We start from the raw sequence: 26,224 nt of genomic DNA on the forward strand, positions 1-26,224 counted from the left end.
AGCCCTTCGATACACAGCTCCACCAGTGCTTGAGCAATTACCAGTGGGCTCCCACCCTGCCCCTTCCGGGAAGGGGCCTGGGCCCATGTGAACCCTGGCTAGTTCCCTAATGCAACCAGAGCCCGGAGAAAAGGGAACTGCACTGGGCCTGGCCGTGTGAAGAGTTAAGGAGCGAGTGGTGAGTGCAGGAAGGCGTTGCTCTGTGGTTGTGGGGCGTCTTGCTGAGTCAATCGCAGAGCCCAGCCCCAGCTCACACCGGACAGTGCGTCTCCGCCGAACAGCCGGATCGGAGCAGTCGCTGCTGCCTTTGCCATCCCAGCCCCGGCGAGGGAGCGATTGGACTCGTGCGGGGGCTCCTTGGCTTGACCCTGCCGGCCAGGATGAAGATGTGGCTCGTGGCGGGCCTGCTGCTGCTCCTCAGGGCTGAAGGCGCAGGTAGGGGCGGGGGGATCGTGGGCGGCCCCAGGGCTCCGGCCCTTCTCGCAGGGGCAGGCCTTGTGTGCAGGGGCTCGGCAGGGAGCAGGGAGCAGGCCTGAGCCCGTGATTTGGCCTCGCTGGGTCCTGCCCAACCCTGCGCCTGGGGAGCCTTTCGAGGGCTGGTTCTGAACGTGGGGCCCAGGGGGTGCGGGCTCTGCGGTGGGGATGGGGGGATCCAGGACTCTAGATCTGGGGGAGTCACTTCCCAGCTCCCTGCCACCCTTGCTCAGCCTCACGCAGCTTGCCTTGACCCCCCTCTGCCCCACACGGCCCCTCTGCCAACCCCATCTCTGGAGGAGCCAGCGCTGGGCCGGGCGCCTCTAATGGGGCAGTGCTCGTTCTTCAGACCTGAAGGAGTTGGTGACTAAGACCCTTGGAGGCTTTTAGGGACCTGGAAAGGGGGCAGCGTGCGGGTTTGACTGGCAGGGCTGGCGTCTCGGGGTCGTGCAGTGCTGGGGGCGGCCCAGAGGCAAAGGGGCCTGCGCCAAACTGGCGCTTCCAGGGCCGTCCTGCCAGGGGCACAGGGCTTGAGCTTTAACTAGGGGCAGTTCTGGGGACAGCTTCTTGCTTTGTTCTGCACCCGCCTCCCGCTGCGAGGCTGGGCCCCCTGTGCCGAAAGTGAAACCCCTCCGAGCAGCGCCCAGGGCGGGCTGGGGCCAGTGGCAAGTGGAAGCCGGTCACACCCAAACGAGTGACCCCCCTGCCCGGCAGCCCCAATGACACCCAGATGGCTTCACTTGGCTTGTTAATGGGAGCTCCACGCGAAGCCGTTGCCCTGAAGTGGGGCAAAGGCCCAGTGTTGTGCCCCCCTGGCTGGGCATGGACCCCTGCCCAGGCTCTGCCGGCAGCTGCTGTCCTGAGTTATGTTCCAAGGGAAGCCGGGCTGGGGTGGGGCCCCTCTGCCCCCTCTGCCCCACACGGCCCCTTTGCCAACACCATCTCAGCATACGTGTGTGTCATAGACCCTCTCTCAATGGAGAAGCCTCCCCTTTTCGCTAGCGTCTCCCCTTTGGGCTGAGACCCTCTCCCCAGCCCTGTCCCCTCAGCCTGGACCCTACAGACTCTGGGGCACTATCCAGAAAGTCAGGGTTTGCCCAGAAATCCTCCGTCCCGCATTTCCCCTCCTCCCTATCGCTGCCTGCAATGGGCCCACCCCCGCGGGGCTGCTGGGACCCAGTGTGGGAAGTACTTTGGGATCTCTGAGGTCAAAGGCAGGTCAGAAACTCCAGATCTTCCCCTTCTTTTCCTGCCCATCCCGGATGCCCCCTCCTGAGCTGCCCCCCCCAGCCCAGTGTGTCTGGAATATGGAAGCATTCTAGGGGTGCCATCTGAAGGCATCGTACCGGAACACCCCCCTCCGCTGCTGGCTGATTAACTGAATCGCTCCATTGTCTCCCGCTGAGATCTGGGGAATGGGTGGATGGGCACTGGCTGGGGAACGGGAGCAGGGTGCATTGGGGAAGGGAGTGGTTCAATAAGAATGGGAAGCCAACCTGGCCAGGGGATGGGTGTAACCCCTTGCCCTGGATGTGTGTGTTCTGCCTCTGGCTTTTGAGGCTGGCAGGGTTGATAAGGGATCCTCACTCGGGATCCAAACAAACCCGGGGACGGGATTCCAGCCTCAGACTTGGGAGCTCGGCTGTATGGAAAGTAGATCCTGTCAAAGGAATGGGATATCTGTGTTTGATGAGATTACACGTTTGGTTGATAAAAGTGAGTGTTGCTGTATTGGTCGTAGCTCTTCTGTGAGGCGTTTGGCATGATACCACATGACAGTTTGATTAAAAATCGGATAGGTCTCCAATTGTCATTGTAAATGCAGAATCAGCTTCGAGCGGGTGTGTTTCTAGTGAGGTCCCCGCAGGGATCAGTTCTTGGCCCTACGTTATTTAACGTTTGTATCAATGACCTGGAAGAAAACATAAAATCATCCCTGATAAAGTTTGCAGATGACACAAAAATTGGGGCAGTGGTAAATGAAGAGGGCAGGTCACTGACACAGAGTGATCTGGATCGCCTGGTACTTGGGCGCAAGCAAACAATATGTTTTAATACGGCTCCATATAAATGTACACAGCTAGGAACAAAGAGTGCAGCCGTACTTACAGGATGGGGGACTCGAGCCTGGGAAGCAGGGACGGTGAGAAAGATTTGGGAGTCGTGGTGGATAATCAGCTGAACATGAGCTCCCAATGCAACGTGGTGGCCAAAAGCAATCCTGGGATGTATACATGGGGAAATCGCAATTTGGAGTAGAGAGGTTATTTTACCTCTGTTTGGCACTGGTGTGACCGCAGCTGGGATCCTCTGTCCAGTTCTGGTGCCCACAGTTCAAGGAGGATGTTGATCAGCTGGAGTGGGGTCAGAGAAGAGCCACAGGAATGATTAAAGGATTAGAAAACCTGCCTTGTAGCGAGAGACACAAGGAGCTCAGTCTATTTAGCATAACAAAAAGAAGACTAAGGGTAGATATCTATAAATATCTACCTGGGGAACAAATACTTAATAACGGGCTCTTTAGTCTAGCCGAGAAAGGTTGAACAGGCTCCAATGGCTGGAAATTGAAGCCAGACACATTCAGACTGGAAATAAGGTGTAAATTTTTAACAGTGAGAGTAATTAACCATTGGCCTAGCTTACCAAGGGTGCTGACGGATGTTCCATCACAGAGAATCTTGATCTAAGAATTTGGGCTGTATAAGTAGGGACATTGCCAGCAGATCGAGGGACGTGATCATTCCCCTCTATTCGACATTGGTGAGGCCTCATCTGGAGTACTGTGTCCAATTTTGGGCCTCACACTACAAGAAGGATGTGGAAAAATTGGAAAGAGTCCAGCAGAGGGCAACAAAAATGATTAGGGGGCTGGAACACATGACTTATGAGGAGAGGCTGAGGGAACTGGGATTGTTTAGCCTGCAGAAGAGAAGAATGAGGGGGGATTTGATAGCTTCTTTCAACTACCTGAAAGGGGGTTCTAAAGAGGATGAATCTAGACTGTTCTCAGTGGCACCAGATGACAGAACAAGGAGTAATGGTCTCAAGTTGCAGTGGGGAAGGCTTAGGTTGGATATTAGGAAAAACTTTTTCACCAGGAGGGTGGTGAAGCACTGGAATGGGTTCCCTAGGGAGGGGGTGGAATCTCCTTCCTTAGAGGTTTTTAAGGTCAGGCTTGACAAAGCCCTGGCTGGGATGATTTAGTTGGGTTTGGTCCTGCTTTGAGCAGGGGGTTGGACTAGATGACCTCCTGAGGTCCCTTCCACCCCTGATATTCTATGATTGTCCAACAGCTTTGCTCTAGGAATGATCTGGGGGCAGGTCTCTGGTCTGGGTTACCCAGGAGGTCAGACTAGATGAGCACAATGGTCCCTCCTGGCCTTGGAATCTACGAATCCTTTCCCGTCAATTCCTCATTGATTTAGTCCCAGCAGAAAAAGGTGCCCTGGGATAAATCAACTCAACTGAAGCCATGGGCAAAGCTGCCACTGGGATTTCAGCCCACGTGCTCACAAAGGCCTCATGCCCTGGGCTGCCCCCTCAGTCCGTTTCAGGTGCTCACTGTAGAGAGGGGGGTTGGGAGTGGAGGGAGACATTGTTATTACTGCTAATTACAATGGGAGCCTCTGAGCCTGAACACGGTGCACAGGAGAGGGATAATAATAGCATCCCCGAAGAGCAGTACAGGTCATTTCTCTTCTAGCCCAGTTCCCCTACTGGTGCCCAGTGCGTTTCCCTGTTGGGATCTCTCTTCCCTCCCCCCCGCACTGGCTACATGGCCCAGCCGCCGACTCTGCCCCCCAGCTTGGGGCTGGGCCTCAATGGGAACTGCAGTCCTGGCATTCACTCCCGCCCCAACGGCCTGTGCTGAACAGGGCCCGTCAGCTGGCGCTGGCTAATCTTCCCTACAGCAAATGCCTCTCTCCCTGCCCGCGCCCAGTGGGGCTGCCAGCGCAGTGAGTGAGATGGCGGCTTGGCCCTCAGAGCTCGGCTGGGGACTCTCAGGTCTCTCCCGCTGCCACCCGCCTGTTGCAGAGGAGCCGGTGAAACCAGCGTCAGCCCCAGGAGTCCAGAAAAGTCTCTGGGCCAGGAGCTTCCAGAAGCAGGAAATGAAGCGAGTCCAGGCTCTAGATCTGAAGGTGTTTGCTGCTGCTAGAGTCCGAGGGCCCATCTAACCAGCTCCCTGTCCCACACCCATAGAGTGGGGCTGGGACGGAGCCCCAGGCCCAGATCCCTCAGGCTCCAGGGAGGGTCGTGTACCAAGCTGAGCTTGTTGGCTCCAGCCCACGCAGTGTAGCTCCATTTTCTCTCTCTTTGCTTTTGGGTTCCCAGCTAGAGTCCTTCAAACCAGCGTCCCCAGTGTGTGACCTGGGGATCTGATCCTGTGGGGCACACAGAGCCCTGCAGGGTCGGGCCCTCTGTTCAGGCCTCTTTGAGATCCAGCGTTTCCAAAGTCCTGGGTCGTGGCCAAGTCTGGTTCTTGTCACACATCAGGCCCTGCAGTCGCTGTGCCAGAGGGTGGCTGTGAGCCCTGGGCGCTCAGCTGCGGACCTCAGCAGGAGCTGGCAGCCACAGTTCCTGGGAGGAAGGCTGGAGTAAGACTTGGGAGTCCTGGGTTTAATTCTCAGTTTGGCCACAGACTCCCTGCACTGCCTGGTCTCTCTGGGCCTCAGTTTCCCATCAGTAAAATGGGGATGGTTCCTTCCTTCCTAGGTGTGTTGTGAGGGAGGCAGAAAGACAGACTGAGCCCCTGGGGTGAGACTGAGGACAGGGTGGTTATGGGATTCGTAATCTCCTAGGGTATCTGGGGAAGCTGTTTGCAGCAGCACTGAGGGGTCTGCCCGGGTGGGGCCCAGGGCCTCCCTGCCTATGGATACACCGCCATGGAAAGGTGCTGTGTGCTCCAGTGGGCTTCTCTGCAGTGCAGCTGCCCTCATGTGCCCACTGGTAGCTGCTTTATCAGTTTGGCCAGGATAACGGGAGAAATAGACAATCCCAGGGACGAGCTCAGGCTTAACCGCAGGGACCAGGTGGGCTGTGGGGCCCATCTCCCCACAACTCTGCCCAAGAGACTGTGACGTGCACCAAGGAGCCTCGACTGGGTGGCAGCACAGCCCGGCCAGCCTGGCTGGTGTCTGATTTCAACGGGTCCCAACATCCCAAACCAGGGGAAACTTGCAGACTGGGTTGGTTCAACCCCCAAATTCCGGGGCTGCCCCCATGGCAGAAGCTGCTGGGGCCTGCACTGCTGTAGCCACGAGCAGCACAGTGAGTTCCTTGCACTCCCCCGGCCGCCCACATCACACCCACTGCTGCGTCCTGTCCAGCGCGACAAGCCCCAGCAGTGACGGAGTGGGGGGATACGTGCTGGCTAAGGCCTGGCAAGGGGAGCGAATGAAAACAGCTTGGGGTTTAGAGGAGAGGGCTTGATAGCCCAAGCCGGGGGCGGGGGGTGTCTCAGCCCTGCCCTCACTGAGGAATGGGGGAGAAAAGGCCCTCAAGGGCCAAAAGGTGCCGGACTCTAGTGGGTGGATCGTGGCCTGTGTTCCTAGCTCTGCCGCTATCTCGAGTCTCCTCCCTCCCTGCCAGTCAGTCCCCTGCCCGTGCCAGGCAGCCCAGCGGCAGGAGGGAGGCGGCTCAGCCAGTGATGGCCAGGAAAAGCCTTTGCTAAAGGGTGGAGTCTCACTGTTATGACTAGAGCCGTTACAGCCCCTGCGTGAGGGCCTGCACATCGTATCTGGCACTGAGCAGCGCTGGGCTGACACGTTCCTCCGAGTGCTCCAGCAAAGCCCTTCAAGGCGCAAGGTGCCCTTTCCTTGCCAGGGTTCTGCACTTATGTGTGGGGAGTGGAGAGCCAGGGTGCCCTGATCACGCCGCCTCACCCGCTGCTGGCACAGCCCTCAGGCCGGGGGCAGGGGGAGTGCCGCCTCCAACCCCTTCTGGGCTGACTGGCAGGGATTACAGAGCTCCTAGCAAAGATGGTCTTTAATACCCAAAGGAAGGCACTGGGTAGCTTCCCCACCTTGTGCCCTTCTGCGGTACCTCCTGCCTGCAGGACTCTGTGCAGCTTTGACACAATAACAAACTGAACCCCTGGGGAAGGGGCTCGGTGTTAGTAGCACTAATCTACAGATGGGGAAACTGAGGCACAAAGCAGGGCCAGAGCCAGAAATAGAATCTACGTCCGCTGATGGCTCCTCCCACGTTCCAACCACTAGACCAGTGGTTCTCAACCAAAGGTCTGGGCTGCGAGCAGGTTTCGGGGGGGCGCCAAGCAGGGCCTGCATTAGACTCAGGGTAGAAAGCCGAAGCCCCACCACATGGGGCTGAAGTCCAGGGTTCTGAGCCCCACCACTCTGGGCTGAGGCTGAAGCCTGAGCAATATAGCTTCGTGGGAGCCCCTGTGGCATGAGGCCCCAGGCAGTTGCCCTGCTTGCTACCCCCTAACGCCGGCCCTGGTTTTTAAATGCAGAAGACCAGTTACTATGGCACAGGCAGGTGGGCTGTGGAGTTTTTATAGCATGTGGCAGGGGGGGAGCTCAGAAAGCAAAAGGTTGAGAACCCCTGCACTAGACACCCTGACACCCCCTTTCCTTACTGCTTTGGCAATGAGGTATTGTAGTAGGCACCTCTCTGCAGGGAGGGGTGGGGGAACCCCCCCGTACGTGGAATGAGGAGGATGCTGCAGCCTGTCTCTGCCCCTGCTGTACGAGCAGAGCACCGGAGCTGAGCTGCTGGGCTTTCCCTTGTATGCGATTTCTGCCAAGCACCCGTGCTGTGTTTGGCTGATGTTCAGGCCGACTCCCTTTGTCGTACCCGGCCTGCTGCTGAGCTCCTGTGTTTCCTGGAGTCTGGATTATATCAGCGACAAACCTGACCCGACTGAGAGCCCAAAACCAGAGCGCGAGAGCCAGAGCGAGCGAGAGTGAGCAAGAGAGCAAGACTGAGCGCAAGTCCGTGTGCGAGAGAGTGAGAGTGCATGTGCGAGAGAGCCAGAGCGAGCAAGAGTGCACGTGCAAGAGAGCGAGACTGAGCGCGAGTCCGTGTGCGAGTGAGAGTGCATGTGCGAGAGAGCAAGAGTGAGCGAGAGTGCGTGTGTGAGAGAGCGAGTGGTCTGACAGCAAAGACAGAAATGCATATGGCTCGTTTGGGTGGACTGGAGGGATCACTGTCTGGGCAGTGCACAGGGGTTATGAAGTGATGATTTCATGCACAAGCGCACACACGTGTGTGCACACAGATATACACACATACCTGTGTGACAGCATGCACACACACACACCCGTGCACACCCCCATCCGTATATGCACATGTACGTGCATGTGCACACCCACCCACACAAACATACCTGCATGCACACACTCAAATACCTTAGTGCATGCACACATACCTGCATGCACACATACACACACCCATACACACATATTTGTGTGCATGCATGCGCACACACCCATACACACACACACACCTGCAATGCACATACACCCCCCCACACATACACATGTACCTGTGTTCATGTAGACCTGCATGCATGCAGACACATCCCTGTGCACGCATACAGACATACCTGTGTGCATGCACATACACCCACACCTGTGTGCACACACGCACACTTATACACACACTGTTGATAATTTGTATAGTCAGTTGCTTGCCCACCCTTTGGCTTGTTACTAAATATGTTCAAGAGACCAAATAATAACGTGACTCAGGTTTACTACTATGAGCCAATAATAATATAGCACTGGAAAAAAGTTCACTCCGATCGCAGCCTCTGGGAAGCCGTCTCGGGCAGTGTCGTTACATTCCCTGTACCCAGAAGGTGGCGCCCCAAGTTACACCCTAATGCCATCATGTTATGTCCTACCTCTTTACCAGTAGCAGACAGCGGTGGATTAAGATTTACCGGGGCCCCGGGCCCAAAGAACATTTGCCCCCCCCATGCCCCATTAAAATCACGAATGTATCAAAATGCATTAACACAAAGACTCCATTCAGTGTTTACACACTGCGTTAATAATGAAGCAAATCAGACCCTAGTTCGTTATGTCTAAATTAACTGCTCAATTTTTCCACATAGAAAATGAATCTGGCTAGATATTATCCAGACCAGAACACAAAGGGGTTCCCTGCTAATCTGGACAACAGAATGTTACAAGAATCAGTTGTTCACCGGCCAAGTGGTTCTTTCATCTCCAGCGCCGCCCAGAGGGGGGGGGGCAAGTGTGGCAATTTGCCCCAGGCCCTGGGCGTTGCAGGGGCCTCCATGAGAGTTTTTCGGGGGCCCTGGAGCGGGGTTCTTCACTCGCTTCGGGGGCCCCAGAAAACTCTTGTGGGGCCAGGGCCCCCAGAGCTTCTTCCGCTCCGGGTCTTCGGTGGCAATTCGGCGGCGGGGGGTCCTTCTGCCCCGGGGTGGAAGGACCCCCTGCCGCCGAATTACCGCCAAAGCGGGACCCGCCACCAAAGTGCCGGGTCTTCGGTGGCACTTTGGCAGCGGGTCCCGGAGTGGAAGGACCCCCCGCTGCCGAATTACCGCTGAAGGGGGGGCCCCCCTGCCGCTGAAGACCCCAGGCCCCCTGAATCCTCTGGGAGGCCCTGTTCATCTCTCACATTTTCTTAAACTTGACCATTACACGGGGGGAGCCTCTCACCAGTGGGGGCAACTCTTGCTGGCTGCTCTGATGCTTTTTCCTAAAATACTTAATTCACTTTAGGGAAAATAAATAAATATGCACATATACGTGTCTAAATCATGGGACTTATTTATGTAGGGTTTTGCAGGAATCAAAACAATATACAGTTGTCTCCATTCTTTACTGGACCCAACCAGAATAGTAACACAAATTAGTTGCTTTGCACATTCTTGTCTTTTTTGCTGTTGTTTCTCTTGCTTTTCTGGTTGCTTTTCTTTTTTAGACTTGCTTAGTCTGCTGCTGTGAAAAGTGATACTTGTATGTTAATACCTGTTTTCACAGCCTCCCAGGTAGCTACTACGTCTGCTGTGAAAAAGTGACAATAACAAACATACAAATATCACTTTTCACAGCAGACTTACTCAGCCCCGGCAAGCCTGGGGACAAATTAATCTCTGGATGGGGAGGTTGGTAGGGAGGCAGTGGGAGCCAGAGGCGATGGTGGATGGATAGGGGGCCAGGGGAGGCAGTGGGGGCCGGTGGGGATGGAGGGGGGGTGATGTGGGTACGGAGGTGGCAGCAGGGGCTAGGGGAGATGGGAAGGGGAGCCTGAGGCTGGCCCCCACTGCCACATGGCCAGGGGTGGGAGCCCGAAAGCCTGAAGCCCCATGGCCAGATCCCGGGCCCCAGCCCAAGCCCTGTGGCTGGGGCACATGGCTGAAGCCTGGGGTCAGAGGAGGCAACAGGGGCCAGGGGGTCCGAGCCCAAAGTCCTGCAGCTGGAGTCTGGTGCCCCCAATTTGACAGGGGCCCCTGGGCACAGGCCCCCGGAGGCCGTGTGTTAATCAGCCACTGGTAACAGGGCCTATGTGCGTTGTCTGAAACTCGATTTAACCAGTTGGCTTCCTTCCTTTTGTGGCACCATGGTGTCCCCCGGTCTTTGCTCTGAGCTCCAGGGACCCCATGGTCTGTACCTGGGAGAACAGTCATGTCTTGGCCTCTTCCTTTGGGACCTTCCACTGCATGCCTGTTGCTATGGTAACTCCTCCGTCCTGGGCTTGACAGCTTCCCTGTGGACTTAGGCCAGCACTTACTTCAGTGATTGCAAGAGGTTAAGGGACACGTAGCACACGTGAGCAGGGGTATATAAAACGCAGAGGCCAATTTAAGTGATATAACTTGTGTTATATCACAATTATGTGCTTAATACCCACTGATTGCCATATGGTGTGGATTATACACTATTGGTAATGTGAGATATATGGATAGATATCTGCCAGCCCAGCGTATATTAGTCAACGACACGTACCTGTGTGTGCACACTCACCCCCACCCCCACTCACACGCACACATGTGCACACACACACTCACATGTGCACACACACAAGCAGTGTGTCAGGATCCTGCCTGGGGAAGATGCAAGGACACCCCGTAACATTTTCAAAGGTGCCTGCATCCCTTAGCTGGTCTATTGACTTTCCCTGGGACTTTCAGTGAGACTCAGGCCCTTCTGCAATGGTGACCACGCTGGGCGAAGGTGTGTCCCAGACCCACCTCTGCAGAGGTTCCTTTGTGCAAGGCCCCAAAGCTGCTTGTGGGCCAGGATCTGGGGGAAAAGCCGGCAGATTTCTTTCCCATTTCCCAGCAATGCGCTGTAAGGTGGCCTCTGAGTCTGATGACACCATCCCGACAGCTCCCTGCAGCAGTAGGTGACGCACTCTGTGCTGAATGTGCCACCGATCCCCCCCCGCACCCCATCACTGACAGGAAGCAGCTGTTCCTGGCTTATTGCTGCAAAGCAGACGGGTTCCCTCCCGGTGACTTGAGGTAACCAGCCCAAGGCAGTCAGTGCCCCGGGGCTGGCTGCATGGGAGGGAGCAGAGGAGCGCCTCCCCCCGTCCCCCAGAACAGCAACCGCAACAGCAACCGCAGGCCAGCCCAGCACCTGTGTCTCCCACGTGGCCTCGGGAGCTGCCTCTCCCCACTTGCTCAGGTGGCTGATCCTACTCCAGGGTGGGGCCTGCCTCTCCTCTCACAGAGCTGCTCCCCTGCCCAGCGCTGCCCAGCCATGCTCCCGCCCGCTTGCCGGCTCTGGCCCCGCTTCTTCATGGGCTGCTGCTGCCACCCCGTGTAGGTTGACAAGTGACCAGAGGTGCCCAGGTGCTCGTGGTGGAGGCACCGTCCCAGGTGGCTCCCTGGGGGCTGGCACTAAGTGTTTGTTCCCTGCCGCATTACCTGGGAATTCAGGGAGACTTCCAGGCAGCAGCATGTAACTGAAGTGCAGCCCGTGGTGTAACCTGCTGGCACTGCCGCCCGTTCACTCTCTGCTGCTCCTCTTTGCAATGATACCTCCCTCCCCCCACACAGTCCCTCCCTAGCACCCCCAGCGTCCCAAGGCGGCTGCCCAAGCAGCATCACAGGGTCCCTGCCCTGGCACAAAAGTTCACCTGCCTGAATGTTGGCAGACAGATCAAAGAGAAAGGGCCCCTGGCCCTGGGGAGCCAGTTCTGGTTACATTTCAGAGCCAGCAGATAAAGCTCTGAGCATCCTCAAACAGCGACAGGAAGTGCTGAAATCCTTCGTACGCAGCATTGTCCCTAATACAGACCCTGCTCCGGGGCTAACCTCCCACTGACTTCAGCAGGGCCAGTTCTGGCCAGTGCCCCACCAGGAAAGGCTGCAGAGGTGGGGTGAGCGATGCAGCTGGGGCCTGGACCTGAAACCAGAAGTGTGACTTTCCTCAGGTACAATCTGGATCGCTAAACAGCGGTGTCCTCTCAATTCTCCAACGGCGAGTGCCTTTTACACTGCTTTGCTGTGAGAGCAGCCACTCCTGGCCTTGCTCACACGCAGCCTCTAGCATGTACGTTACCCCCAGCAGAGTTACATGAGTGCCTCTAGCCAGCCACTCCTGATTTCTATTGCAGCGTGACACTAGCAACTTCCCAGTCCCAGACGTATCCCCGGAAATGTGCATCTTACACTGTTCAGCTCTTTCCTTCTGGATGATACAAGTTCCTAGAAAGTCCATCATTTCATCGATAGAAAATGATATGCACAGGCCCTGTTATCTCAAATGAAGTTTCCCGAACACTTCGATCCAAGCACACACTGGTTTAGATAAAACAATAAAACAAGTTTATTAACTGCAGAAAGATGGATTTTATGTGATTACAAGTAATGAGCCATAAAAGTCAGAATTGGTTACAAAGAAATAAAAGGTAAAACACAAACTAATACCTAACTTAACAAGTTAAGGGAATTCAAAGCAAAGATTTCTTTCACCATGTGCTCACAGCAGTCTGGCTGGATTCCCCCCCAGCCAGGATCCCTCCCCCATTTCAACAATGCTTTCTTTGTCTTTCAAATCTTGTTGATGCCGTGAGTAGAGATGAAGGGAGAGATCAGTTGGGGTGTCTGTTCCTCATTTTTATATCTGTTCTTCCTCTTTTCTGGGACTCCTTTCAGCTGCTAATCTGCTCTTCATATGGGGTTCAGATGACAGCCAGTTTATCTACACAGTATCCCCCCACCGCTTCCCCCTTGCCAAGATTGCCAAGTTGTTTGTCTCTGAGGCTATGTCTACACTACGGACCTTACAGTGGCCAGCGTACTCCTACAGCTGTGCCACTGTCAGGTCTCCCGTGTAACCGCTCTAGCGCCTCCCCCACACAGAACACTCATTGGGATGAAACAGCAACCGCAGGCCAGCCCAGCATTGATGGGCATTAGCTATGTCAGCAGAAAAGCCGTCATAGTGCTGTCCACACTGACACTTTTGCCAGTGAAACTTATGTTGGTCGGGGGGATGTTTTTTTTCAAACCCCTGGCTGACGAAAGTTTTGTTGACAAAAGTGCTAGTGTAGACAAAGCCTCAGGAAGTAGTTTGGGCTGCTTCCCCAGACTTGAAATATGCCTTAGCAACATCATACAGGAGAATCTTATAACTTTACATACAATGTTGCCACACATATGTTACCAGGACAATAATGGTCAGCGAAGTATGAGTTTTCTAAGGACACGTCCCAAGGCATAGTTTGTAAACAATTTATCATAGTTCTGTAAAAAGGATGAACACAAGATTACAGACTGTCATAAGGAGCAACTGTGCTTCCAGGCCTCAGCCTCATGCGCCAGGTTGCAACGCCACTTGCTCAAATGTGGCCCGGCCGCCCCCTGTCCTGGCAGAGGGGCAGCTGGGCCAAACCCGAGCGATGTGAGTGCAGGGTGGGTGATGGGAGTGAGCAGAGCTGGGCGGGGGTCAGGATTGGGGGGAGCCAGCTTTGCCCTGATGGTAGCGGAGCGCTGAGCCTAGGGGGCACCAATGAGTGGCCAGAATGGTCCCAGGGTTGGTGCAGGAGGAACTGGGGTGGGCTATGGGGGAGTGGGGAGTGGTGGGAGGTGGTGGGGGGTGGGGTTGAGGGTGACTGGGGAATGTTGAGGGTGGTGGAATTCGTTGTGGGGGTTGGGGGCGTAATGGGGATATTGAAGCAATGGGGTGAGTTGGGGGCAGTGGAGTGAATTGGGGGGGTCGAGATATGGGGGATGTGGGGGTGGTGTCCAGTGGGGCTGAGGTGCTGGGGGCTGTGGGGAGTGGGATGTATGTCAGGGCTGTGGGGGTGTGTGTGGAAACTGTCAGGATAAGTGGGGGCTGGTGCAGTGTTGTTGAGGGTGTATATGGGATGGGAGGGGCACTTGGGGGCCCATTTACGGTAGGAGGGGCACTTGGGCTGTTTGCGGGTGGGATTGGGAGGGACATTGGGGTCTGTGTGGGGAGGGGTTCATGGGGGTGGGAAGGAAGGGGCATTTGGGGGGCTGTTTGGGTTGGAGTACATATGGGGGGTGCTTTAAGGAAGGTAGAGGTCCAATTTCCATAGTCCACAAGGCCCTCAAATTCCGTAATCTGGGCCTGAGCAGTGGGAGATTCAAGAGCAGGCGGCTGGGGCCAAGTGAGGCACTTGCCCCCGGGTGGGCAGGCCGGGGAGCAGGGGGCTAGTGGGCACGGGCAGCGCTGGGGATGATCACACCATGGCCCTGTGCGGAGAGGAAACCAGCCAGGCTTTGGTGTAAAGCAGGGAGCATCCAAGGCCCTGGCCCTGCAGGGAGCACCCCAGGGTGCACAGAGCTTTCTGTGGGGTCAGGGCCGAGGCACACAGCTGTGCTGTCCCTCGGTTCCCCTACAGGTCCGTTCTGGTGACCCAGTGCTCTGGGTAGCCCCTCACCCCCACCAGGCACACCCGGAGGTAGGACTGCCCGCCCCAGGAAACAGAGGAGCACGAGTCAGATCCTCAGCCCCAATCTACCTCTCCATTCTCACTCTTCCCTTCCTAGCCCCACATTATTCCCTCTGCAGAGTGTCCCACGTGCCCAGGCGCCGAAGCAAACTTCTCCAGCATGGCCCCTGGTTTCTCCAGCATCTGGAAGCTCATTGCTTCACCTCCTCTACCCTTTCCGTGTTGGTTGTGCAGCGTTAGCCCGAGCACTCTGCAGCAGGGCCGAGCGCACTGCTGGATGGGTGTGTGCAGTGCCCAGTACAACTGGGTCCAATCCTGCCTGGGGCTTTCAGGCACTGCCGAAATGCAGCTAATAAATAACCCTTGTTAGTGTCTGGGGCAGCGCAGCTCACAAAGCGTGTGAGAGCTGGGGCAGCGCGCGCTCGGTTGAGGAGATCCAGCTGTGGAGCAAAGAGATCGGGTTAATCTAGAGTTTGAGCATCTCTAGGGAACGTTGTAAAACCTTCCTCTTCGAGAAAGCCCTTCCACCAAAGCTGGAAAAGCACTCGCACCCTGACACCCCAGCTACCTGTCGCCCTAAAACCCAGCCCCCGCATCAAAGCACAAAGCCCCCCAGAGTAACTAACCAAAGCCTCCCTCCAGCAGCACATGCATCCTTCCAGCAGAGCCAGAGACTTTGCTACAGCTAGTGATAGGACATGGACCGTGCCCGGATACCATGGTGATGGGCAGCAGAACAAACCCTAGGAGACAGAGGTAGATAAGATACAGGGGTGTGTGCTGATGGGGATAGATTAGACAGGAGGCTGGAGGGGGTAGCTGGCTAGGGGATAGATTAGATAGGGGGCTGGAGGTGGTAGCTGGCTAGGGAAAAGTTTAGATACGGGGGTGGAAGGGGTAGCTGGCTAGGGGATAGATTAGATGGGGATGGAGGGGGTAGCTGGCTAGGGGATAGATTATATGAGGATGGAGGGGGTAGCTGGCTAGGGGATAGATTAGATGGGGGCTGGAGGGGGTAGCTGGCTAGGGGATAGATTAGATGGGGGCTGGAGGGGGTAGCTGGCTAGGGGATAGATTAGATGGGGGCTGGAGGGGGTAGCTGGCTAGGGGATAGATTAGATAGGGGATGGAGGGGGTAGCTGGCTAGGGGATAGATTAGATGGGGGCTGGAGGGGGTAGCTGGCTAGGGGATAGATTAGATAGGGGCTGGAGGGGGTAGCTGGCTAGGGGATAGATTAGATAGGGGCTGGAGGGGGTAGCTGGATAGGGGATAGATTAGATGGGGGATGGAGGGGGTAGCTGGCTAGGGGATAGATTAGATCGGGGCTGGAGGGGGTAGCTGGTTAGGGGATAGATTAGATAGGGGGCTGGAGGGGGTAGCTGGTTAGGGGATAGATTAGATGGGGGATGGAGGGGGTAGCTGGCTAGGGGATAGATTAGATGGGGGATGGAGGGGGTAGCTGGCTAGGGGATAGATTAGATAGGGGGCTGGAGGGGGTAGCTGGTTAGGGGATAGATTAGATGGGGGCTGGAGGGGGTAGCTGGCTAGGGGATAGATTAGATAGGGGGCTGGAGGGGGTAGCTGGCTAGGGGATAGATTAGATAGGGCCCGGGAGGGGGTCGATGGCTAGGGGATAGATTAGATGGGGGATGGAGGGGGTAGCTGGCTAGGGGATAGATTAGATGGGGGATGGAGGGGGTAGCTGGCTAGGGGATAGATTAGATAGGGGGCTGGAGGGGGTAGCTGGCTAGGGGATAGATTAGATGGGGGATGGAGGGGGTAGCTGGCTAGGGGATAGATTAGATAGGGGGCTGGAGGGGGTAGCTGGTTAGGGGATAGATTAGATGGGGGCTGGAGGGGGTAGCTGGCTAGGGGATAGATTAGATAGGGGGCTGGAGGGGGTAGCTGGCTAGGGGATAGATTAGATAGGGGGCTGGAGGGGGTAGCTGGCTAGGGGATAGATTAGATGGGGGATGGAGGGGGTAGCTGGCTAGGGGATAGATTAGATGGGGGATGGAGGGGGTAGCTGGTTAGATGGACAGATAGAATGTTTGTACCGTGCTTTGAGCCCCGCCAGAGACAGGCAAAGGGAGACCTGTGTGAGTTAAACGCTGCTTTATGAGTAGTGCCGAGCAGACGCTGGTGAACCGGTGCAGGAGCTAATTAACCATCAATACTAGCTGCCTTCACCGCAGTGTAAAGTCCCCGCACTTGGCGCCCCAGCCCCCACTGATTTGAGCATGTTCCTCGCTAGGGCCCTGCTCTTGCTGTGGGGAAGAGACTGGGGGACCCGGGATTTCCTGCAGGGCCCGTGCTGGGGAAAGCCGCTGCAGTCCTGTACCAGCCCGTGGGATACACAGCCCTGGCAGTGGCCCTGCGTGCTCGCCTCCCCGGGGAAGGGCAGAGGATCGGAGGATTTAGACGTTTGTCAGCGAGGCCTGTTACTGCTCAGTGCCTCAAGTGCGATCGCACAGACAACACCCCGGCCGCCACTGCTGCTTGTGGTTTCATGATGCTCCAGCCGGTTGGCTAAAGCGCTTGAGACAAGTTTCTGCCACGGACGTGGTTTCCATTTCTGGCGTTGAGCTGCGAGAGGACTCTCCTGGGTGGTTTCGGGGGACTGGAGGGGAGTAGGGGGCCCAGGGGGGAGGGGCTACTCATCTCCGTATCGGAGCCCCCCGTGAGACCGAGGCGGCAGGACTTCCTTTCCGTGCAGCTGGTTTCACAGTGGCAGGGCCGGGGTGCCTGTGTCTGTGTCGGGCACCTCACACAACACGTGTCTGAACCGCCGGGTGCTGCTGTGCCTGGGTTGGGCTCTGCTGCGGCCATATTAGGCCCTTCCCCCGCAACACCCCCTCCCCAGAGCTGGGCTCCGGCTGGAAGGACGAGCATGCTGGGGAGTGGACGGGCCCGGAGTGACCAGACTCCAGCCCCATTAGGGCTTCCGAGACTTGAAACGAACCTGTGATCCGAGGGGCAGGCAGTGCGGGGAGGTACAGCGTGGGCCCCCTCCACTGACGCTGCCAGAGCCATTGGGATTTGGGGGGTTGTGTCCAGATACGAGGTGCTCCCGGAACACAGGGAGTCTCTCTGCCCTGGCCATATGGTGCCTCCCGTACCCCATAAGCTCTGACCTCCCCCACTCCCTCTCTTTTCTGACTGTATTTCTCTGGGAAGGCCAGGCTGATTTCACCAGGGAGCCCTGCATGACCAACATTGTGCCCTGAGTCCCTGCCCACCCCAACATGCAAAAATAGCAGCCGACTGCCCCCAGGATCTCATCAGTGCACTGGGAGACAGGACGCCTGGGTTCTGGTCTGCTCTCCGCTGGCTGGCTAATGACCATGGGGATGTCACTTCCCCCTCTGAGCCTTAGCACAACCATAATGAGTCTGACTTGCCTAGTGGGTACTGGGAGGTTTCGCTGATATGTTTGCTAGGCACATGCAAAGGGCTGATAGTGCATTCAGCTCTTAGATCTCTGAGCAACTGCTATAGGTGGGGGATTCAGTTTCCTGATTCCCAGTCACTCTCTAACCACTAGGCCGTGCTGCATCCTGTAGTGCATAAAGTAGTGCTCTGAAGTGCGTGTGCATCTGAACATACCGATGCATCTCACACCCACCACGGACACGTTTCAAGCTGTTAGCATTGTGTTTTGAATTCTATTTTAGTTCTGCAGCAAACCACACTGAATTCCACTAATCAAAGAGTTAATCTACAGAATGCTTTTCCCCCGTGCCCTTCCATCCGCCAAAATAAACCCCGATATTTACCCAGAAATATTATTAATAGCTTGTTGCACTGATTTCCAGCTGTTTTTGTTGTTGTGGTAATAAACACTGATACATTCCTGGGAAAAATTAAACAAAATAAAAACTGAAAACGAAGGGCCCTAACTAGGTCTCATGAGCCCTTCCTCTGTGGTTTATTTGTAGAGTATCTTCTCTGAAGGCTCCCAGAGGCCTTAAGGCCTGAGGGGCCAATGCATTGCCCTGAGCTCAGCCAGCTTCCAGCACGCTGCGTTCCCCACTGTGCCCTGGACTCATGTCCCTTCTATGAAAGGAAACAGGACAAAATTCCAAGCTCCTTGTGTCATTAATGGGAAGGTCTGAGGTTCCCGCACCTTTTAGCTCCTTGTGTCAGGTGCAAATCACATCCAGAGCACAGGAGATCCAGTGTCCTGGGCAGAGGGTGAGACAACTGGAGATCTCACATCACTAGAGGGTTGGTCGCTAGGCGGGCAGAGGGTAATAATATCATTGCTGTTAGGAACAGAGGGCTGGAAACAGTGCATCAAAGCACCTGTCCATCCAACCCACGATTCTGCCTCCAGCAGAGGACAGAACCTGATCTTTGAGGAAAGAGAAAGCCCACTTCCTTCCTGACCAGTGAGGCACAATGCCCTGAAGCATGAGATCTGATTGTCCTTATTTTAGCTAGTATAACTAGAATGTCCCTGCTGGCTAAAACGTCATCCCATCTCTATTCAAACCCAGTGAAACTCTTTGACTCTGCTAGGAGGCTACTGTGCAAGTAAACATGTATTTTTAGAGGACGTGTAGGGCCAGATTTGGAGACTGTTACCCTTCCCAGGGTCACTTTAAAATAACTCCAAACTTGTTAGTCTGGAGCCATGTTCTTTAGCCATTTCTAGTAACAAAGCCAGAGCCGCCAGGTTCCTCCCAACAACACGATAGACCCACAACGAGCTCTGAGTCACCCTCTGGTTGGTTGAGCCATGAACATCTGAAGTGCAATCCTGGCTCCACTGAAGTTAATGGCCAAACTCTCACTGACTTCAATGGGGCCAGGACATCAGCCCTGGTATTGGTAGGGCCTAACGTGGTCCGGAAGGGGTGCCAGGTCTGTCACTGGCCAATGGGGAATTTCATTAGTTAGCAACAAACTTGAGCCGCTCCTTTGGCTGCAGGGATATGATTTAGTCTGCGCCAGCTGTTTGGTCTAATGGGTGTGAATCCACAGAGTCCCATTAGATCGTCCAGTCCTTCCTCAAGGGGCCAGTGTGGGATGGTTCCCCATGGGCTACGTTGTCCACCCTGGTTTAAGTGAGGGGCTCAGGGCAGTCTGGTAATGAGAACCAGGAGTGACGGGTGTGGATTGCAAAGATGTGCACAGGGGTATACTGAGCTGCATCAGCAAAGGCACTGCGTCACAACCAGGGCTATCTGTCTGTCTGTGTCTATTGATCTATCTCCATCCACCTCTCTCTCTCTCTCTCCCCATCCACCCCATCCATCTATCTATCTATCTATCTATCTATCTATCTATCTATCTATCTATCTATCTATCTATCTATCTAGTTCTGGTGTGATCACATGTAGAATGTGGTGTGGAGACCTCAGTGCAAGGAAGATGCAGCCAAACTGGAGGGAATTCTGAGAAAAGTGACAGTTATTCAGGGGCTGGAGGGCGAGTGAAGGAACTGACAATGTCTCGCTTCGCTCAGGGATACCTCGGGTTGTGGCTGGGAGGGCGGGACAGATACTTGTCTTCAGGTGTTTGAGGAGGGGAGGAGCTCTGAAGGGTGACTGAGGGGGGAGCATGAGGAAATTCGACCCTGAGTGAAGGGTGTATCAGCCGGGGGAGAAGAGCCTCTCCAGGGAAGTGGTGGAAGTCCCATCACTTGGGACATTCAAAACTGGGCTAGCCAAATGAGGAGCGGGCTCCAGTGGCCGGGATGGGAGGCAGAAGTGGCTAGCTGCTGGGAATGGCCTTTCCCACCTTGAGGGTCTGCATTTCTGGTGAGGCTGGGGTACAGAAAAATCCTGCTTGGATGTGACGGCTCAGTCCCTGACCCAGCAGGAAGCCTCAGCAGAGGTCCCAGGTTTCCTGCCTTGAAAGCAAGCTGCCTTCTCATCCTGATGTGAGCGGTGCGAGAGCCTAGTCCTACACCGATGCTCCAGCCTGCAAATCCTGGAGTTGGGCAGCTGCTCTACTCTCCAGCAAAGGCCAGGCTTGCGTGACTCATTCTATGCCCTGGAATGCCTGTTCCTGCTGGGCTTGGCGGGACGATGGCGGTGCAACACCCCCGCGCAGCAGCAGGAAGCTGCATTCCCTCTCCCCCTCACCAGAACGCTAATGACACCTCTCCTCCCTGCAGAGGCGCTGGCCGAACCCGAGCTGTGCTATGTCCTGGACGCCGTCTTGTTCACCTACGGCATCATCCTCACAGTGCTCTACTGCCGCCTGAAGGTGAGTCTCCAGGGGCCTGGCCGTTCTCGCCACTCTTTAGGTGACCCCCAATGTGAAGCAGAGGGTTACTATGCCAGCCCTTCCACTCCAGAAACACCAAGGGGTTGGGAGGCTCCATCTCCTCAGTGGTTCGTAATTGTTCAGGGGACAAGGGCCCCTGCCGGGCGAAGCTTGCGGAGCCTCAGCAGAGCGGTGCTGCAGGGGGAGCGGCAGATCCAGACCGAGGTGCACTGGCAGAGCCGTGGGGGAAGCTGGCCCAGCCCGTATCGCACCAGCCAGCATTGCTGGGCTCTTGTTTTTCGGAGCAGCAAATTTACCTTTTGGAGAAAATGAAATCGTAGTAAAAAGAGATGAGAAAGGCCAGCTCTCAGCACTGCTCTGCTCCCCTTGGCCTCCCTGCTGGGGTTATTCCAGAGGAGCTCCCAGCTGGCACAGGGGGCGGAGAAGAGGTGGGAGGGGCAGACATGGGGGGTGACTGGCATATGAGACACTCCAGCAATACCCAGATGGCACAGGGGAGCATCAGCCCTCCCTTCCAGAAAGAAGGGTGGCCCTTCAGGCTCTCGGGGGGAGACCAGGAGCCAATTCCAGGCTCTGCCATAAGTGCATCTACGCCAGGGCCAGGAGCGCAGGCTGACAGGTGTGGAAATGGCCATGTAGCCAGGGGTAGCACGGCCGCAGCTCAGGCCTGTGCCTGCCTGAGTACAAACCCACCGGGAGCCGCTGGGTACATACTAGGGTGGCGAGCTCCAGCTGCCGGGGCTACACTAGCTGGGGTGGAGCTAGTGCGTGTCTGGCAGTCTGAGCTGGGATGCACGCTCCCTGCTGCAGTGTGGATGTACCCGGTGTGCCCTGAGGCAAGTCTCAGAGCCCCTATACGCTGTGGGGGATAGCCCTGCTCTGCCTCCCAGGGCTGTGTGAGGGAAAACACCGCCAGGCTTGGGAGACGCTCAGCTACGGCAGTGACGGGGACCATACCGGTCCCAGTGCAGAGGGCTATAATAGCATGTGGTCCAGACTTAGCTGCTACAGTTTAGTGCAGCCCCAGGGCTGCTCTAGAATGCTGGATATTAGAAGTCCCTCCCACCCCCTCCCCTCAGCTGAGAATCTGCCCCCAAAATGTTTCAGGGGCTATTTGTTCTTTAATTCATGTTTTTCATTTCCTTTTTCAGCTCCAGGTTCGAAAAGCATCAAAAGCCGTCCCCAGCGCAGCCTATAGCGTACGTCCTTTCTGCTTTCTGTTGGTTACCCCTTTGCCAGGGCCTTGTGGGTGTAGCTGTTGCTTTCGTCGGTGTCTCATTGACCCTCGGTCCAACAGAGCCCAGATCTGCGGTGCCGCTTTGGTTGTGCTGCACAGCACAGCTCTCCTCTGGGGGTCCACTTAGAGGAGTGGGGCCAAGGGCTTTGCTGGGGGGGGTATTTTGTATGGGCACATTGAGGTGAGTTTGTTCTGTGCTGATGTTTGGGGCCTTACGCTGCAGTGCAGGGAGGCCGTGTGGGGCAGCGGGAAGCACTCAAGGGACCCAGATCCTAGTCCCAGCTCTGCCACTAATTTGCAGTTTGCAGGGGGGAGGGATCGCTCAGTGGTTTGAGCATTGGCCTGCTAAACCCAGGGTTGTGAGTTCAATTCTTGAGGGGGGCAAAAGTCTGTCTGGGGATTGCTCCTGCTTTAAGCAGGGGGTTGGACTACATGACCTCCTGAGGTCCCTTCCAACCCTGAGATTCTGTGATTATCTGCAGGCAAGTCAGTTTCCCTGTCTCTGAGTGTGAATAATGGCACTGACCCACCTTTGCAAAGTCCTCTGAGGTCTGTGCCTGACCTACCAGTGCCATGTCCCAGGGGAGAGTCCTGGCTCTGTTCTAGTCCTGCTGAGATTTAGCCTGTTCCCTTCATGCCCATTCTTGTTTTTTCATTTGTTGTCCCATTTGGCTTCTGCACTCTGTAGCCCCTCCCTCATTTGAGGGGGGTGGGGCTATTTGTCCTCAGTGGGTTTATGCCCCCGCCCCATTGGCATCTTTCACCAGCGATAAATGCACGCACACACACATATAAAAAGACAGGAGTAACGCTGGAGGAGTTGCTGTGGAGTGTCCCGTGCTGGCTGGTGCATGGGCTAGGTAGGATATTTCTCTCCTCCTCTCACCTGAGCAAGGTGAAATAGAGCCTGGAATAGAAACCCTTGAGCATTTTGCAAACCCTCATTTCCATCCCCTTGGGCGGGTGAACGCGGCTCACGGTGCCTGGTGCCCGCCTGCCTAGGCATTCCCCATTCTCAGGCTGGAAATGGTTTGTAAACCTTCAGTGAATGTGGTTTGAACCAGCCACCCCGACGTGTCCGGAGGCAGGTTGTGCTCGGGGTGTCTCCCTCTCTTTGGAAGCCTGGGAAGTTTCCTGAGAAATCCGGCCAGAGATTTGGGACTCCGATCCCCCCGGAGAAGAATCTACGCTTTTGCAGAAGCCACCAAGTGATTCCAAACATCCTGAGGCTTGGGTGCCCCTGGCTGCAAAATGAGCCCCAGCCTGATTGGGGAAGCTGCTGGTGCTGGCTGTTTGCACTAAGAAGATAGCGCAGGCGCTGGACTAGAGCACGCACAGCAGCAGCCACCCTGTTAGCTATGTGAGAATAAACCACCAAGTACCATGCGCACCCCATACCAAAGGAAATGGAGAGGCCTCTTGGACTGGGCAGCGTGGAGGGTTTATAGCAAATACTTCATGCCAGACAAAGCTGATTGCCTTTTGCATGCAAGTATGAATTTCCTGGGTCAAGAGAATGCAGCAGAGGCTGAATTTCAGTGCAGTGTTTGACACATCCTCTGTCAAAATCTTCCTTGAAAAGGCCAGGTAAACTGGCATGGAGGTGGCACTGTCACATGGACTGAAAACTGGCTAAAGAGGTCAAAAAAGGCACATGATTAAAAGCAATGGGCTGGGGGAGGAGGCAGGGATCAGTGCCATTTAATACCATAATGGTCCAGAGGAAGAGGTCAAAGGGCACAGGACTGCGATGCATATTGGTACTAAGTGGGGAGCAGCTGTGAGGCCACGGGAGGACAGAGGAAAAATAGTGCAGACCTCCTGGGCTGGGAGAGAATCACCCAACGCTCAGACAGCAGAGAACGCAGGGCAGCTGCCCTGCCGTGGGGTGCCAGCCAGAGGGGCGCAGACGGGAGCTTGCAATGCCGGTGTGATTTTGAGCTGTGAGGCAGGAGGCACAGCCGGGAGGCGATACGCTCTTTCACGACCAGTGGCGAGAGCAACCCCTCAATACACGACATGGCGTGTCATGGAGATCCTGGCAAAGAGGCTCATTCGAAGAGGAGTGGGGCCTGGAAGCATGAATGGCTGAGTGCGGCTGAGCGAACTCCATCTGTCCAGTGTGGCTAGTGGGGGCCAGGGGAACAAACGACAGGTGAAAAAAACCAAGACAGGAGGAGAATTCTGTGGGGGGTGGGGGTGGAAGGGGGTAGAAGGGGAAGGAATGGGATGAAAGAAAAAAACTGCAGGCCCAGGATAGTTCAGAATTTCCACTTCTGCATCCGGCCCAAACCACAAAGTGCAGAGGCAGCTGCATTGAAAGAAAGAAAGAGAAAGAAAGAAAATTAACTTATTTTTCAAGCTTCCAAGAGTTCCAGCTTTGGGCTGAGGGTCGGAGCTGGGTGATGGTGCGGACAGGCCCCGTCTCCCCCACAGTGTGGGGGGAGGAAGGGGCTGCTTCTGGTATTTTGCTTCTTGTTCCGTCTCACGTCTCTCTCTTTCTCTTTCTCTTTGTGCAGCAGAAAGAAGAAGGGATCTATACCGTAAGTACCCAAACCTCCCCACCCTGGTTTGCTGCCATGTGCAATGATTTGCATGGGACTTGGTCCCTTTCACCAGCTCCCAAGGTGCCCAGAAGATGCAAGTGATACGGGGGCTACATGGCAGAGCTGTATTTTGAATTAATTAATCGATGTTATTAAATAATAACACTGGTGTCTGCCTGAAAGTCATCTCCATCTGATGACTGTGGTAACAGCCACTGCAAGGACTGTTTTCAGTCCCTTTCCTATTAGGCAGGTATCCACATCACCAAACCACCGTCGGCACTAATTGGACCCCTCGCTGGAGCTCAGCACAAAGACTGAGCTCCCCGATAGTGCCCCTGTAGGGCAGGGCCATTGCCAGGGGGAGATACTGCTGCTGCTGCCTTGTGGGTGACCAGAGGGCACGAGTCTCGGGGGTGCCAATTTGGTCCCTCTCACCAGCATGAAAACTCTGTGTTTTGGGCCTTTTGGGATGGGTCCCGCAATGCAAACATCGGCTCAGACTCTGCTGTTTTGCTTATAGCCGGGAGCCCTTTTCTAGGTTCTTCTAGGCTATTGAATAAGGAGCAGGAGGTTTTTCTGGGCAGTGTCACAAACTGGCCCCTGCTCTGTGCACCTGGTTCAGACGTGTGTTAACATCTCGTGAGACCTGCAGGGAATGGCCGAGACAGCTGCTGATGTTCTACCTAGACTAAGTGAAGGGCTGTCAGATGAGGCTGAGCTCTGGGCACATAAAGCAGGGAACACTCCTGCACGGCAGGGAGAGGATGGATGACATGGGGCCTGGACAGGCTTTTCCAGCTCTAGTCTGACCTGGAGAAAAAACCCACCCTGTGCTGGAGTTGGATTTGGAGCTCAGCCACCAGCTCCATCTCTCCCAAAGATTTCACTCCCCTAGCCCCAGGCTTAGTTCATTTGAATTGTTTCATGAGTCCCATTTGGAACCAAAATCCTAATCCCCACCACCACTTCTGTCTCCTCTTCTTCCTTACAGGGGCTCAGCACTCAGAACCAGGAGACCTACGAAACCCTCCGGACCAAGCCTAATTAGGAGCCCAGTGGTATCCCCAGGTGCAGCCTCTGCAGAAGGAGGTTGAAGGGGGAGCAGGTGTCCCAAGAGTGATTTATATGAGTTCCTCCCCAGTCCCAGCAAAAAAACAACTTTGTTGAAACCAGTGGTTCCCAGTTGCCCTCACATGCTGAAGTGTTGGGGGTGGAGGTGTTGCACCCCTGCTCGTTTGCATGGTAGACATCCTCCCCCAGCTGTACATTGCTCCGAGACTCTGCAGGATCCGCCTTTCCTATCCCGCCTCTCTTGTGTTTCTGGTGCTGAAGCCCTGTAGATGTTCTTTCCCTTGTGCCTGTCACCAATGCCGCACAGCAAGTCTCTGGTGAGACGAAGGTGGGGTTCCATGCATGGTTCCCTCCAGCAGCAAAGCACCTTGTCTACCTTCTACAGCCAAGAACTATAATGCAAACATCTAAACCCTCCTGAACATCTCTTGGAAACCCCTGGACCAATGGAGAATCATAGAATCGTAGGACTGGAAGGGACCTCGAGAGGTCATCTAGTCCAGTCCCCTGCACTCATGGCAGGACTAAGTATTATCTAGATCATCCCTGACAGGTGTTAGTCTAACCTGCTCTTAAAAATCCCCAATGATGGAGATTCCACCACCTCCCTAGGCAATTTATTCCAGTGCTTAACCACCCTGACAGGAAATCTTTCCTAATGTCCAACCTAAACCTCCCTTGCTGCAATTTAAGCCCATTGCATCCTTGTCCTGTCCTCAAAGGTTAAAGGAGAACAATCTAACCTCCCTCCTCCTTGTAAAAACCTTTTATATACTTGAAAACTGTTAT

General features: G+C 55.3%; 1 protein-coding gene across 1 annotated transcript; it reads left to right on the top strand.

Moving 5' to 3' along the window:
• Positions 1-26,006, top strand: FCER1G (Fc epsilon receptor Ig). The gene is made up of 5 exons (XM_044991856.1): positions 1-435; positions 20,466-20,557; positions 21,730-21,777; positions 24,335-24,358; positions 25,356-26,006. The coding sequence occupies exons 1-5, from the start codon at positions 381-383 to the stop codon at positions 25,410-25,412; spliced, it is 276 nt and encodes a 91-aa protein (XP_044847791.1). The 5' UTR covers positions 1-380; the 3' UTR covers positions 25,413-26,006.
• The last annotated feature ends 218 nt before the right edge of the window (positions 26,007-26,224 follow it).

The sequence above is a fragment of the Mauremys mutica genome, chromosome 17 (assembly GCF_020497125.1).
Source record: "Mauremys mutica isolate MM-2020 ecotype Southern chromosome 17, ASM2049712v1, whole genome shotgun sequence".
NCBI classification, from domain to species: Eukaryota; Metazoa; Chordata; order Testudines; family Geoemydidae; genus Mauremys; species Mauremys mutica.

What these genes read in the sequence shown, in the direction of transcription:
- FCER1G (XM_044991856.1), top strand. Translation starts at nt 381, where the DNA reads ATGAAGATGTGGCTCGTGGCGGGCCTGCTGCTGCTCCTCAGGGCTGAA. An exon ending in CCTCAGGGCTGAAGGCGCAG is followed by an intron (nt 436 to 20,465) that starts GTAGGGGCGGGG and finishes TCCTCCCTGCAG; the next exon opens with AGGCGCTGGCCGAACCCGAG. An exon ending in AAGAAGAAGGGATCTATACC is followed by an intron (nt 24,359 to 25,355) that starts GTAAGTACCCAA and finishes TCTTCCTTACAG; the next exon opens with GGGCTCAGCACTCAGAACCA.